General features: G+C 40.0%; 1 protein-coding gene across 2 annotated transcripts in view; it reads right to left on the bottom strand.

Annotated features, from left to right (window-relative positions):
• Nucleotides 1–1,884: 1,884 nt before the first annotated feature.
• Nucleotides 1,885–16,577, bottom strand: part of DPYSL3 (dihydropyrimidinase like 3) — a 174,595-nt gene continuing 159,902 nt past the window's right edge. For both annotated transcript variants that reach the window (XM_063447373.1, XM_063447375.1), the window contains exons 9-14: nucleotides 12,548–12,704; nucleotides 7,690–7,831; nucleotides 5,995–6,165; nucleotides 3,996–4,175; nucleotides 3,196–3,358; nucleotides 1,885–2,402 (exon numbers count right to left, since the gene is read on the bottom strand). In XM_063447373.1, coding sequence (XP_063303443.1) covers nucleotides 2,317–2,402; nucleotides 3,196–3,358; nucleotides 3,996–4,175; nucleotides 5,995–6,165; nucleotides 7,690–7,831; nucleotides 12,548–12,704 — 899 coding nt within the window. In that variant the 3' untranslated portion in view covers nucleotides 1,885–2,316. The remainder of the gene's footprint in view (nucleotides 2,403–3,195; nucleotides 3,359–3,995; nucleotides 4,176–5,994; nucleotides 6,166–7,689; nucleotides 7,832–12,547; nucleotides 12,705–16,577) is intronic.

Raw genomic sequence — 16,577 nt, 5'->3', positions numbered from 1 at the left:
TAAAGTTGCTTTAGCATAGGACATTCCAATGATAAAGAGACAGCATGAAAGAAACTCATTTTTACAGTAGAGGATGATACTGAAACAATGAGACAAGTTGAGTCTGTGTGTAAGTAATAAGATTCATAGTAAGTAAAGTAATAAATTCATAGAAAGAGATATAGAATGCACATAAAAGTTTAAGAGCTTTGAAAGAAAGGGGAATTTTGAAGGTAATATGTATTGTACAACAAGTAGTTATAGTCTTTTAGCTATTGAAGTTAAGTGGTGTACTAGAAGAAGGACACAGTTTTTTAATTGCTGTGAAATTTTAAAACACAACATAAAAACAAGAAATTATAGTAAAGTGTGGAGAGTAATCAAACCAAGACATAGCTGTGTGATAAATATGGAATATGCAGTTTGTATGTTAAATAAAAGAATTGAAAACATTTTAGTTCTCTTCCTTAATTGAGAATTTCTGCAGCAGCTTTTCCGACCAGTGAGTGCAGTGAGAACCCCCTTTCTTTAACCCCATAAATTATCTGTAATGTAGATTAATGACCTTCAGAAGATATAGCCATGCCCCGACAAACAGTGTGCAAAAACAATCTGAAATGTATCACTGACAGCAAGTTGTGTGAAACAAATAAAAAATGTAAAAAAAAATTGGCGTAGATGTAAAACAAATACAGGCATACCCCACTTTTAAGTACACAATGGGACCAGAGCGTGTATGTAAAACGAAAATGTACTTAAAGTGAAGCAATACATTTTTTTCACTTCCCTATAGTCATTTACAGGAATAACTGATACTGCAATTACAGATTTCCAGTGATTTATTTAATGATTTCCAGTGGGCTTTTATTCAGTTATAACAAACAGTAAAAAAAAAATCTCATTCCAGATTGTGCCATTTAACCTTAAACTGGGAGAAAAAGTAAAATAAACCTGCCCCCTGGGCCATTTTCTGTCAATACAGGGCCAATTTGTATGTGCACACTTTGTTTAGAAACACCTCCTCATTACTTTAAGCATTTATGGTTTAACTTTGAATCCTCAGAATTGTGGCTAATGCAGCTAAGCTGCTAAGTCATAATTATAGAAAATGGCAGGGTAAACCCTTTCACTGGATGGCGCTGATTACAGAATATGGACAATGTAGGGCAGTAAAGAAATGTATATATGCTCAGCTAGGAGTAGACATTATAAATTTGAGATGATTAACCTGTGCCATGGCAGAAGGTGTGAAAAGTTCTTGCCCCAATGACACTGAACTGAGCTGCTGCGGGAGAGAATAGAACCTTCCATTACCTGTTCACTCGCAAACAGAAGAGGCGCAGGAATGTCTGTACTCGCGAGGCATCTTTAAGTACACTCGTGGGTATGTCTGTACTTGTGAGTGTATGTAAAGTGAGTGTATGTAAAGCGGGGTATGCCTGTAGCCAGGTCTGTAAATAGAGATCTTTATGTTAGACTGCTCTCTGCAAATTGGTTTTCAACAATCTGCACTAAATATTTATTTAATAAAACATGTGTATTGTGCTGTGCAGTATGTCATGCATTGCACGCATATTAAATAGGGAACGTCAAAAAATTTTCTTCACGGAAATCAAGTTCAAGATATAATCCCAACAGGTATCACTGTGATTCAACACTGAATTTAGCTATTACCATGGTATGATTTGGCAGTTTTTGTTTTAGAGTTGGTATCATAGTACTGAATTACAATATTTAAACTCTCATACATTAAAAAAGACTACAGACAGCCAATCAGAATCTGTGATTTGCAAGTGCCTGCCAGCATTCCGATGTGCAAAGGAAATGAATTGATTGATGATAGCGCCACTTTAAATTGCTACATAAATTCAGAAACAACAACAACAAGAAAGAAATGCAAACGTGTTTTAGGGATCACTATTTTATTGCAATTCTTGTATAAAAACAGAAAAGCTTGTTAACAGCAGACCCATGATTTTTCACAACTAATGAATTCACTCAACAGATATTGGTGTTCAATGCCTCGTTAAAAAAAAACTTAAAAAATGTGAACACCAATAACAACAACATGAGAATGTTATTGGATCTGACACCCTCTGGAAAACCGTAATGAACTGAACTGCATGCACAGGTTGAAAAGTAAGGCTATGCAATTATGAAAAAAGGAAGCAACAACTTTAAAGCTAGGTAGCAAAAAGCGTTTGTAAAACATAAGGCCTGAGGGTTAAAAACTTTTTTAGACTGAACTTGGTTTGAAATTGACTTTACGTGTTAACCTTTGTCTTAAATACCAGTTGTACCATTTTGGCTTTCCCACTTGATACATGTCTTAGGTGTTTAGCTAAGAGATGTTATATTGGAGCGCCCACCAGGGGGAGCTACAATTCTCCTGCTGGCAGAACGGACACTCTCATCTGGGTTTCCTGTAAAAGAAGCAACAAATATAAGTATAAGGTTTAACTAGAAGTGTTTTATGGTAATTTCTGCAAATGATCTGGGTAGTGTATACAGTATCCACATTACATAATATTGTGCATTCTGGAGCCCAAAATATACACTACATTCATTGCTCAGACATGAACCACATTATAGATCCCTAAGAGAAAACTGTTGTAGATACCTGGGTAAAATCTGTTGTCAATACCTACAAGGTTATTCACTAAAGAGAGAATTGCTGGGAATTCAAAGTGAATTTGAAATTTAAGTCAAAATAGCTGAGCTGGAGGAATTCTCCAAGCTATTTTTCCAGTTTGGCTACTTTGGCCATGGCAAGTCTCATTTTAGTGAATAACCCTGTTAGTACAAACCTCCCTTTCCTATAGCAAGATAAACAAAAAAGGTTGGTGCCATTGATACGTTTTGCCCATTCAACTCATATTGGCTACAATAAAGAACAATATAAGCTTTGATTACTCTATGTAGACGCGTTGTGACAAATCTGGCCTTCTTTCTAAACACAGTATCTGTGCTTTATTCTGCTAATAATTTCTATTTCTTTAGGTTGTCTTCCTGGCAGTCACCCATAACAGTCTCGGCAAAGTATAAAATTCAACGTGAGTGGGTTCATAATATGGGATTAAGAGGTAGACTGTACAAATGCTGATCTAACTGACCTAGTTTTCGTTGTCTAAGGCATATAATGTGAAAATTCTCCCAATATATAGACAGCGTTTTTGTTTTAAAATGTCCATCACATCATCACGCAGGTTTACTTACCAGCAAGGCTAAATCCAGAATGGTGTAGGTTTCTGACTGGTGCAGACTGGCGAGTTGGGGATCCCTTTGCAGAGCCAGCAGGAGTCCCTGCTTTGGGAGTTGATGACAAGTCGAAGACTGGTCCATCATACATGCCTCGGGGCACGGCATGCAATTCTGCGATCTGGTACAAGGATATTTACGTATTAAGTATGTGCAAAAAAAAAAAAGCTTAACTAATTAGAACTAGGTAGGGAAAATTAGTGAAAATATTTTTTCTCTGTTAGTTATTTCTTAGTTCATCATAAAAAACATATCACATATTTTTTACGTCTAGATCATGTAAGGCTTGTCTAGGGCTATTAAATGAAGCATTACAATAACATTGTTTTGGAGTCCAAGTGTTTGAGGAGTATTACCCCATTTCATACATAACATACATTTTGCTCATAATGAAAATCTTCATCAATCAATCAATCAATCAATCAATCATCCTAGCCTTTATTTCTCACATACGGAGAGAGGATGATCAGGGATAAAATGCCTATTGCTATCCCCTAGTATGACTCTTGTCTAGACACACGGATACAATCCTATTAGCCACAATGTTGCCAGTTGTTTTGTGTTGTTGTCATATAATAAAATACTTGAGGACTTGTGATGGATACTCCAACAATGAAAGACTGGACTTTGATTAGTATACACCCCATTCAGTATATATCCTTGTATATTTCTTGACCGAATCACCACTAACAAATGTTAGAGTACTACCAATCCTCCATAACATTCTCTGATTTTCTAAAAAATGTTCTTCTTCTCACCTTGGTCCTTGCTTTGATTCGCTTGTACACATAGTCAGAGAAAGGAGTGCAAGGTATATAGCGACCTGTACCCTGGGTAACGTGGAGTGTTCCATCCTCCAACATTATCTTTCCTTGGCATATGACGACAAGAGGCGCTCCACGCAGTTCCATGCCTTCAAAGATATTATACTCTGCAGCCTGTAACACACAAAGAGATACCCAATTTAGGTTTACTGGTATATCTGACCTAAATGGATGCTGCCAACTTCTAATCCCAGGTAGCTAGAAAGAAAACCAGTTCTAAAGCTTAATTTCCTATCATGCCTAGCTACACATAAATCACACATTTTATATACCAGCACATTTGAGCTAAATAATCAAGTATATCTGCACAAAACTATGACCAACACGTAATTTAGAAATAGCATTTAATAAATACAGGTCTGTTGAAAAACGTATATTTGCGGTGCATAAAGTAAGCCTGAAGTCATTATCAACAGACGTTATATGCTGTTGTCAGTTGTTTGTTCTTAATGTAATGCAAATGGAAATCCACAATGGTCTCCCAATCAGTAGAACATCACCATAGGGAATGCAGTCCACAAGAGTTGCAATGGCAAAAGGTGCCAATAATATCAGCCCATGGTGAAAGGCTCAATAATATCCGCCCATATGATTAGATAATTATAGAACTAATAATGAAATTGTTGAAGTAAAATAAAATTGATAAAACTATTTGAAACTGCTTAAAGCCACTAGATTTACTTTTAAAAGTTATATATGGAATCATAGTATCTTATTGTTTATTGGTTAGTCGCATGCTAATTACTAGTAAACTCTGTTAGGAAAGTTGCAGTAACTGGAATTGCAATACTGAATAAAATCACAGAGATGGAAAACATTCCCATTGCTGCTGAACTGGGTAATTTTCTAACTCAGATGTTTTGTAACAACGAGGTGTCTGCTTGTTTATTCTTCTTATTTGGCCATAAAGATTCTGGCTTCTACAAACCAAAGCTCTCCAAGAGATGCTGTCATTCTATTAGATCATGCTTAAAGACTAAGACCTTCCAATGTTTTAAACACTTTCCAACGCCGGCATTTTTTTCTTCTTGCACGATATCAACTAATTTCAGGAGCTAGTCTCACTAGGAAGAAAGTGAGCTAAAATCTATGCTAGCTATGTTTCACATAGGATTCTGCTACCACCTTTTTTTATCATCATTAATTTAAATAAGCTATCTATTCAATTTTAGGATAAACGTCTTATTTATGTTTGGAATTAATTGGAAATACATGTTTAATTGAAGAACCATTTAACAAAGTACAAGGACAATATACTGACATATGGTTATTATCTAAAGATTAAAGGAAACACAAACGTGTATTTCTGACACTATAGTGTTAAACTACCTATTTAATCAATTATCAGCAGAGGATTGAGCAGTGAGACTGCAGGTCATGATCCATACACCAAAACTGCTGTATTAAGATAAAGCTGTTTTGGTGACTATAGTTTCCTTTTAATCCAATAGAAACCTCAATCCAAAGTAATACAAAGGCAGCATAAAAAGAATTATGCTAGTAGTTTATTGAAGTAGAGTCGGTTCTTGTTTTCTGCTGTGTGCTGTTGTACGTTTGACATTGTTATGTTATTTAATGGTACTTGTTGTCTCTCATATATATTGACTATGTTGGATGTGTTCATGACAGACAAAAGTAATAAACATTCAGATTTCTGCTACTGGGAGAGATCCTGCTGGATCTGCTGGGAGACATTCGTCTGAAACATCTAGATGTATCCCTGTTTCCTTTTAGGGTTTATATGAATGTACACCAAAGGGTGAAAGGTGTCAAGTTCCCTTTAAAGAGTATTTCTCTTACTGCACCCACTTATAACAACACCACATCTAACATTTCTGAGTTGTTATTGTATGTCTTTGGATTTCATACTTACTAATGTTCACCAAATACTCTTAAATTGAAGTTTCACCACTAAATGCTATGTAACACTTACTGAATGGTGACTCTTGGCAGAGACGATTTTCACTGAGTCTGGGTCCCAGATAACCAGGTCGCTGTCTGATCCAACAGCTATTCTCCCCTTTCTGGGATAAAGATTAAAAATCTTGGCAGCGTTGGTGCTAGTTACTGCAACAAACTGGTTTTCATCCATTTTTCCTGTGGCCTTTTGGGGAACAAGATATTTTGCATTATTTTCTAAGAAAACAGATGTTTTAAATATTGTAGATACACAGTTGGCTGTGTGAAAAAAAAGAAGAAATTCTAATATAAAAACAAAACAAATTACTAAAATCAAGCATTTCTTACCTGCAGCATATGGTAAGAAATATAAACCATGTGATGACATTATATAAAGCTGTAGATTAGGATAAACATTATATCCTACCCTCTCTACAGCTACCTTTCATATCTCTCGCTCAGAGCCTGGAGCAGACTATATAGATTGGGTAGAGGCAGATGAAGAGCTTAAGCTCTCTGTGCTACAATGTCTCTAACTGGGGGGTACACAAGGAGGCAAGAAAAAAATGGATAAGGGGAATCTTCCAAGTGGGTGATAGGGTAAGGGGAGACACAAAATGGACTGAGGGTGAAAGAAAGAAAGAAAATGGGCAGAGGAAAAAAGGAGATACACTAGGAGCGATTGGCGTAAGAAAAGAATCCCAAGGGAGTAAAGAGAGGCACAAAAAAGGGGGCATTTTCTGTGATGAGGTGAAACAGTTTGCTAACGATATATATTTGCACTGCTGTAAAGACGGGCAGACAGATGGTGATCTTGAAGGACCACTATAGGCACCCAGACCACTTCAGCTCCCCCTAGTTTTTACCCTGCAGCTGAAAACATAGTAGTTTCAGAGAAACTTCTCTGTTTACACTGCAGGGGAAATCCAGCCTCCAGTGGCTGTCTCTCTGAGCCACTAAGGACTTACTTTGTTTTGGGTGCTTTTCAATTATTGCACTCCAATTATTTATGCATTACTGCTCTTTTTTAGTAAGTCTCAAAAAGATTTTGTGAAAACATAGATCACAAGGAAATGTGTGAAGGCAATAACATGTCCTTATTTATGGCAAGGTTTATAAACCGTATTCTTACATAATCCATATCTATCATCCCCCAAAATTTACCAGCTGATTTTATTTGTTTAAATTCAGCAGATTATTGGTAGATTATTAGGGTTATTAACTAAAGTGAAAATCCAAGGGGAATTTCAAAGTTAAGGTCAAAATAGCAACATTCTCTAAGTCAGAGATGATTTCAGTTTGGCTACTTTGGCCCTAAATTTGAAATTCACTTTGAATTCTCACTTTAGAGAATAACCCTGTATATATTTTTAAGGTGAGAGCACCTAACTTATTGTTAACCTCTTAAGGACCAAATGTTACACATTACAGTTCTCATAATCTATTTTTTTTTAGGTTTTCCTGTCCCAATCAGCCCTGCAGTCTTTAACCCCTTAAGGACCAAACTTCTGGAATAAAAGGGAATCATGACATGTCACACATGTCATGTGTCCTTAAGGGGTTAAACGAGTGGGGTGTTGCATATTTGAACAGAATTCTTAAATATCAGATTGTTATGACAGCAAAGACTGACATTCTTCTTCAAAAGGTTAAGGTATCATGCACCCAATGAACATTGTATCGTTCACACTAAACTGTTTTCATCGCAAGGTTATTCAAGACTGCTCACCACTGCCTTGTCCCAGATCACAGACATCCTTTCTTCAATTCCATTTGTTCCTTCTGGGATAAGAGTAAAGTTATCTTTTCCAATGGCCTTTTGTGCTGTGCTAAATGTAGCATGAGCGCTACCAGACACCTGCAGATCCCCACTGAAAATACAAAATCCATTATAAATTAAAGTACATGAAAAAAGAAAGGCAGCATAGAAACTACATGTGCTTAAAGGACTCTTGCTGCCATATTGATAGTTAATATAGGAAATTATATATATTTACAGGGTTTTTCACTAAAGTGATAATTCAAAGTGAATTCTAAATTTAAGGTGAAAATAGTGAAACTGGAAAAATTCTCTGTTGACTATTCTTCCAGATTGGCTACTTTGGCCTTAAATTTGAAATTCACTTATGAATTTACTTTGAATTCTCACTTCCTTTAAAAAAAATAACATAGTGAATATTAGAAAAGGGACAAGTCATCAGTTTTTACGAAGTACAGAACTCACTGATATGCAGTCCCTGATAGCTAATGCTCAAGTCTAGAGCATTTTGTTCTCTGTATAGACTTGTGTATAAGACATCCTGCTTACATAACAAGAAAATATTATTGCATCATTTTAAACAGATTGAAAATATGAAAACAGCTTCATATACAAAATCCAAATAAACTTGTATTAATTAGTATAATTACTAATCCTAGAGACAACCTCCTAGAGACAAGCTCAGTTTATCTCAGATATATTAATTTTATTTTGCCTATTACGGAAAATGATTGCACGGTATGCACACACAGGGTATTAGGTTAAGGCAAAGTGAGAACAGTGACTTAAAGATACTTTCAAATGCACAAATAAAGATAAATAAATACACAAATAAATCACTATTTATAAATATATCTACTAAACAGCTTACAAAAGCTGCAGGTCTCTTGTCTGCAGCGTTTTCGAGCCCTACCATAATAAAACCCAGCCGAGACTATCTGAGGCTGTCCAAATACAGAATTCCTAATGTAGCTCAATGAAAAGTATTTGCAAGCCAATTGCCTGCCTATTGAGTTTAGCCATTAAGCTATACAAACCAGGAAGTAACAGGATTGGTTGTCTAATTTAAACCCAGGAATGTAACAAGGTTCATTTTATTGTAAAGTGTCAGTTCTAATGAAGTCTGGATTATGTAAAGAGAAAGAAAGCACTCTTCACAAAATAAAAGTGTAAGTACACTAAAAACAGAGATGGATGTGTTAGTTAATGAACACCAGGAAAAGGCAGATATTTTAAATAACTATTTTTCCTCATTATATAATAAGGAGGGGCCTATGGCAATCGATATGCCAATCGTTGCTGTGAAAAACTTGCAGAAAAATTGTTATTGGATGACTCAAGACAAGAAAGTTAACATAAACAAATCCTCAGGGCCTGACCATATTCACCCACAAACACTTAAGGAGCTAAGTGTGGAAACAAGTGAACCTCTGTTTTTAATATTTCAGGATTCTTTTTATGTTTTTTAGAATTGTACTGGAGGATTGGAAGATGCAGATGTGGTTCCTATTTTTTTTTTTACATTTTTTATAAAGAGGATTCAAAATCCTTTCCTGGAAATTACATATCTGTGAGCTTAACTTGTGAAGCTAGAAAATTATTTAAAGGGTTATTAAGGGATAATTTTCAGAAAATCATTGAGAAGAACATTGTTAATAGCAAAAATCTGCATGGTTTTGGAAAAAAAAAGGGCAAGTCAAACTAACATAATTGCATCCAACAAAGAAGTGAGTAGAAATATAGATCAGGGTGTTGCAGTGGATGTGATCTACTTGGATTTTCCAAGGCATTTGATATGGTCCGACACAACAGGTTAGTGTTCAAACCAAAAGAAATAGGTCTAGATGAAAATTCTACTTTTTGGAAAGAACACTGGCTTAAAGATAGGGTACAGAGAGTTGTCATCAATGGTAAATTTTCAAGATTGACAAAAGTGGTAAGTGGTGTCCCTCTTTTCTGGGATTGTTACTATTTAAAATATTTAAAAATGATCTTGAAATAGGCATTGTTTCAGTGTTTGCAGATATGACATATGAGAGTTGACAATGGAAATTGTATGAAGCACCTTGTTCCATACATGTAGTGCTGTGGTTCATATATGTAGTGTTGTGGTCAAACCTGTCCAGGAAGCCAGATATACAAGGAAGGGAAGTCATTCCCAAAGATGCCATGTATGTGATCCACCCATTGTTTGCTACCAACCAGAGTGTGTAAGTGTTCGATTTGTGTTAATTACGCTGTATGATAGTGATGGAAGTTTGGCAATGCCAACCGTCCACTTTTGGTGGGCACATATAGAGTTTTACGTTTAACTCTAGGGTGTTTCCCCATTCGCAATTGGTGTAATTGGAAATGTTTGGACAAATATAGAAACCTAGGCAGCAATGACATTTTAATAGAGGCAATCCTGTCTTAATATTAGGATAGAATATTTATACCAAGAATTTAAGTATTTTTCTGCCTTTTTAGTAGGGAGAGTAGTTTAGTCCATATGTGAGAGTTAGGTCTGAAGGCAAATTCATTCCCAGGTAGTGGAGGGGGGAATTCTGCATGTGAAACGTGAATTTAGATTATAAATTGTTTATAATCTCACGGAATATGCAAGGCTAAAGCTTATGTTTTAGCCAAGTTTTCTTTAAAACCTGATACAAGTGAATAAGAATCTATAAGGGAAAGAAAGTTTGGGAGGGATGTTAATGGATTAGTTAATGTTAGTAGTACATCATCAGCATAGGCCGCTATTTTATATTGCTCTCATCGGATTCGCAGTCCTTTTACTGAACTCTCATCCCAGACATTCTGCAGTAATGGTTCCAGAAATAGGACGAACAGTAAGGGGGATAAATCGACAGCCCTGTCTGGTGCCATTAAGTATATTAAAGGTTGGTGGATTAGTGCGATGAATGAGAAGGTTAGCTGATGGGATTTGGTAAATTTGGTTAATTTTTGAGATTGCACTAAGAATTTGGTCTGGAAACCCAAATATTTTAAGCATGCCAAAAAGAAAAGGTCAAAGTAACTGTTCAAATGCCTTCTAGTAAGAGAGTTGGGGTTTGTTTGTAATTAGCGTACAAAGTTAGGTCAAAGCATCTACACATGTTTTCGCATTTTTGGAATGAAGCCTAAATGATCTGGGTGCACCAATTTTACCAGAGAAGGTTGAATTCTACTGGCCAGATCTTATTATATTTTAAAAAGAGCAAATTTGTGATTATCTCTGTATATCCCTGATTATCAGCACTAGAGCAAAACTATGCTTTTAACAATTTGTTTGTATCTATAGCAGATACAGAAGCATTGGCATAATGAAATATTTATTAAATGCATGCATGTGTGTGTTTTGGGAAAAAACATGTTTAGAAAAAGTAGAAAAGTGGGTAATCTTTTTCTAAAGTGCTCCATGGATGAAAAGTGTTTAGGAACCACTGGTTAAAAGGACACTCTTTTGCTTCCTAAAAATGCTTTATGTGTGAAGAGTGTCCTCTTTTTCATTTTAGAAAAAAAATATTTCAATAGAAATTCACACTTTCATAAATGTACCCTGTCACACCCCCCTTGATTTAATGCAGACAACAGGACCTGTTCCTTTCTGGTTCTGTGTAGCCCATTTGAGCTAAACTAAAAAGGCAGCCAATTGCCCTGAGCACCTGCCTTGCAAAGCCAGCTTACTAAACTGTGATTGCCACAGAAGAACTCGGGGTGCCTTAAAAGACGAGTTCTTCCAAAGGCTGCAGACAAGAGAACTGCTTTTTTTCATGCTATTTTTTTATATACCCCCAATAATTTTTTTTTTATACATTTTTCATTTGGGGTATATCTACTAAATTATGATATTTTATTTATTTTTATTTGAGAAGTGAAGTTTGCCTTTAACATCATCATATATAACCATGAGATGGCAACAGAGAGGCCCAGCTTTCCATACTCTACAAATTAGTACATTGGTGTGTTTGACATGCAGCCCAATTCCTACAGCTGCACTGTTAAGAAATGATAAAACCCTATCAGATGTCTGCTGACAAACAATACATCACACAACGTTCTCAGTGGACACGTGTGTTTGTCTGTTTTTCTTTCTACAAATAACATTGTATAATGACGTTATTTCACATTGTGCCAAAAAATTAGGTAACTGCATTTAAGCCCCCAAACACCATGATTTATTCTTAAAATTATACAGTAAATGTGGTTTCAAATAACACCATTCCAAGGAAATATTGCATTACGTGTGTTTTTAAGCCTCACTATCCACAAATCTTCCAAAACCAAATCTGACATATGATTGATGAAGGGCAAAGGGGATGTTGGGGATTGTTGTCCATCATCCCTTTTACAAATCTTTGGTTTATCTGCCCATTACATATCTTTATAAAAGACTGATTAAATGTGCAGTCATAGAGTTCTTGCTTAGCACATGGAGTATACATGTTTGACCAACTCCCATTACAGCTATTTATCAATAAACATTGTCTGTCTTCTACTGCATTTACAAAGAGACAGAAACCATGCACATATCTTTGGTGATCTGAACCAGATGGAAAAACATTGCTTATACACAAGATTACAAAGCTTTTTAAGACTCAATGCAATGATCAAGGGTGTTTCAGAACCAACAAATCTTTGCAGTGAGAATATGTTTTGTTATTTATTTTTTTACTGACTGCAATCAAAGAAATGAGAATGGATTGATAGATAAGCTGAATCTCAAACCTCCCAAAATTCGGCTCCAGCAACCTGGGATGCTAGGGAGTAAATCATCTGATGTTTGCATAGGTGTGTGTGTGTGCATTGGTGCTGACATGCAGAGGGGAAGTTTCTCTTTACATACCTTGCCAAAAGTGAGTTGATGTAGTCAGGTGTGGTAGGGTCGGGGCTCAGAGGTGGAGATGTCACAAATGCTGCAGCTTTAGCCCAGTTTTTGCTCCAGTAGTGCGTCCCATCTGTCCCCAAGCTAGCCGTGATCGGTTCTCCAAAAACAACATTACCTGCAAATTAACAGGTTTAAACGTTATTATATTAAGAAAATATCTCTAACAAAAGTAAAATGGATTCATTACTTTGTATTTAGTTGTAAGATTAGGCTGTGCTATCATTCAATGTGAAAAATAACATCTGATTTAAACAAACAAGATGACATCAATCCAGGAACTGCAATATAAATCATCAGATATTCGGACAGAAAACTCTCGGAAACAGAAGAAAAACATATTTTACAGATCTCCCTAGTAAAACTTCTTTCAAAATAGAAAGATAGCGGGGGCGTGGCCGCGACCTTGACCAAGATGGCTGCTTAGTCCGTTTGCTCCGTTCCACTATACCCCCTAAACAGCGATTCCTCATAGCCACGGACGACAGATGGGTCGCAACAGACGCATGGAGCCCCCACAAACACCGAGGGGCTCCCAACAACACAATCCCCAAGGCACCATGGACTCCTTTCTGCAGCCGGCCTCCGGCTCCGGCGGAGAGCCAGTAGGCCCGAGTTCAGCACCGCCGTCTCCCTCATCACCTGCCGGCACGGAACACTCCACACTCGCCAAGATAAGTGAGGAACTTCGCTCCATATCGGCCTCTATAGCTTCTATGGCCACCAAAACAGATTTACTCACACTTACCACCACGATTCAGGATGCTCTCCGCACGGAGATGGCAGGCATCAGGACGGAAGTGGCTGCACAAGAGACCTGCATTGAAACCCTGGAGCACTCCACAGAGACACAGTCGACCAGAATCTCTGCGTCTGACACAGCGATTACACGGCAAGGGGACATGCTGCTCGACATGAGGAGACACTTGGAGGACCTCGACAATAGAGGCCGCAGGTGCAACATCCGGGTAAGAGGAGTCCCGGAGATAGGTGGGGAGGAAAACGCGGCGGAGGTCCTCTCAGACCTGTTCAACATCATACTACAGGCTGCAGCACCCCAAACATTTGAATTTGAAAGGGCACATAGAGCAACACGCCCGCGCTCCGCTGAGGATGGACCGAGGGACCTTATCTGCTGCCTCCACTCCTTTCCCATCAAGGAAGCCATTATGAGAAAAGCCCGTGAACGACCAGAATGGACATTCCACGGCTCTCAGGTCTCCCTTTTCAATGACCTCTCCCCCCTCACACTTGAGGCCCACAGAGCCCTCAGGCCGGTCACAGCGGCCCTGCGAGAACATCGCATCACCTACAAATGGGGCTTCCCTTTTGCGTTGCTGGCTCGCCACCATGACAACTGGATCTCAGCGAGGTGGCCGGCAGATATACCACGCTTCCTAGAAACCCTGGATCTACCACCTATCCAAGTCACGAACTGGTTCCTGGGCCCCGCCGGACAAGGCCCGCGACCTCAAAGAGCTCCACGGAGACGTAGAGACGGATCCCCTCAGAGACAGCCCCCCAGACGACGCATGGATCAGGGAGGCCAGGCCGAGTGAGTACCATTCCCTGAAGCGGGATACCTGTTCCTGTACCCCCGGTCCCAGCCACTCCTTGTGCCCAATGCCTATCCGCATGTCTGGGCCTAATACACCTGAACTGCCCCCCCCCCTCACTTATTTTCATCTCCCCGCCATGGACCGTACACCCCCACTTATGGTTGCCCTCTCTCCGTGTACCGCTGGCTGATACCTAAGGAGGACATCCCATCTGTCCCTCTGACGGACACCCCTATACAACACTTGGCAGGCCATAAGCAACCTACGGAGTTTATTTTACTTTCCCCAACCACAGATGCTGGTGGCTCTATAGCACTCAGCAGCTTCACCCGAGCACCGCTTTGATCTGAGCATACCCCATGATCCTCCCACTCCCACGGAGACAGAAGTGACCGCTAAGGCCCTGCCCACAAGTCTGCATTCCAAGGTCAGAGACCACTCGGGGCAACGGCCTTGTGTATCCCCTTCACGTGGAAATACACACACGACGAGACTTGTCCTCCCGGCTTTTGCGGCCACCTCACGACCGGCACCCACAGGATTGATTACTGCCGTTACTACCGTTCTATTACATCTTTACATTTATCCAACAGCGAAGACATGCAATGGCCCCCGCTCCTTGTAGTTTCCCAGATGGAACGGGACAGGAGGGATGGTCCCGCACGACCTTCCTGCCTACCGGACTAGAATGTAATCAGTCCCTTGGGCAACACTGGACTTTTATACAAGGACCTACTACAATGTTATGAACGGCTAGGCTATTAACCATTTAGGTCATTGGTAACCTAAGATTGAACTGCTGTTTGCTGATATATACGGTAACAATAACCACTGTTTATGATAACTTTATTGTGTACACCAGACAGGACCGACAGACTCACCCACGCCCCAACCACCCCCACCAAAGCGACACACCTATAGACTAAATGTAGATGTATATGGTATGACGGTATATGGTGAACAATGCGACACAGGGATGACGAGTTTATCCTTACTATATAAGGGACGCTTGCCGTGTGGCGCACCTGTGATCCACACAGTAGTTGACTGGGACGGACACGCTTCTAGGGAACTGAGGGAGACTCATGAGGACAGCGACCAACCCCTCACCACAGCTTACAGTGCTGGCCCACGACTTACACACTCTAGAGCCACGCGGGCCACAGACGGGGGGAAACAGGAGGGCCTTTACCACCCAAACATGCCCACGAAGCGACTCCGCACGGCCCGCCATACGCACTAGACTAGGGGGGCGGGACTGACTGACGGTTCGACAGACTGAGCCCATGCAAGATTCACGACACTCCATTATTCAAGGGACTGAGACCGTAGGCAACAACTGCCTCCGGGGGGAGGGGACCTCGGACGCACGGGGGAGGGGCACAACCGGGGATCTACAGGAAACATGGGAAAACTTTTTGAATGGTTGTTGTCATTATCGATATTGTTATTATTCTGTTACCACAATGCTGCATAGTTGCTGCTCGTCTTACTGTTGTTCTGTTAAATATGCTTAATTTCACATACACTGAATCGCTCTATAGACCGTGTAAGCTCAGCATACTGGGGTACTAAGTGGACGGACCCTACGTCTCCACTGACACCTGTTAACACTTGGTCAGGTACTGGCCCACGCAGTCCCACACATACTCGTGCTACAGACGTGCGACGGATCACAGTTGGACACTGTCTACAGGTCTGGTTACCGGGACGTGTTCCCTGTGCTACCCGCCGCAGCACGAGTCACCACCCCCTGTGGGGTGGCACACGAGGGGTACCTCTTACCCCGGCGGAATTTCCCAACTACCGGGAGGTTCACCTCACTTTTCTCTTACCCCCCCCTCTTTCTCCCTCCTGTCCACTCTCCTCTGCCTACCTTCTTACTCCTCCACCCCCCTCCCCGTTCCCGCCCCACTACCTACTGACACAGACCTCCCCATCTAGTCCGATTGGCCTGCCACGGGAACCCGCGCCCGCGCGGTGTGGCGAGAATAGACTTGCAGCAGGGAGGTGTTCGGGAACTTACTGCCCACCACACATATCCCTTATTCGTGACAGACCATGGCTTACCAGCCGGCACCACTATCTGTCCTCACCCTTAATTGTAGGGGTCTGAATATCCCGGAAAGGAGATCCCAACTTCTCTGCGAACTTAAGAAACGACGCACGTCGGTTGCTCTGATACAGGAAACGCACTTTAAATCCGGCGCAGTGCCTAAGCTTCATAACAAAGCGTACCCAACTAACCACTTTTGCAACCACCCCACGGCGAGGAAGGCCGGCGTAGCAATACTGATTTCCGCAACACTGGAATTCCAGGTTCTAGACACTGTTACTGACCCACAAGGTAGATACCTCTTCCTAAAGGGAGCGATAGCAGGCAGAATATATACCTTTGCCAACATTTATGTACCTAACAAACGCCAAGCAGC

This window comes from Pelobates fuscus, chromosome 3 (assembly GCF_036172605.1).
Source record: "Pelobates fuscus isolate aPelFus1 chromosome 3, aPelFus1.pri, whole genome shotgun sequence".
Classification (NCBI taxonomy): domain Eukaryota; kingdom Metazoa; phylum Chordata; class Amphibia; order Anura; family Pelobatidae; genus Pelobates; species Pelobates fuscus.
This window is presented reverse-complemented; position numbering and strand designations above follow the sequence as displayed.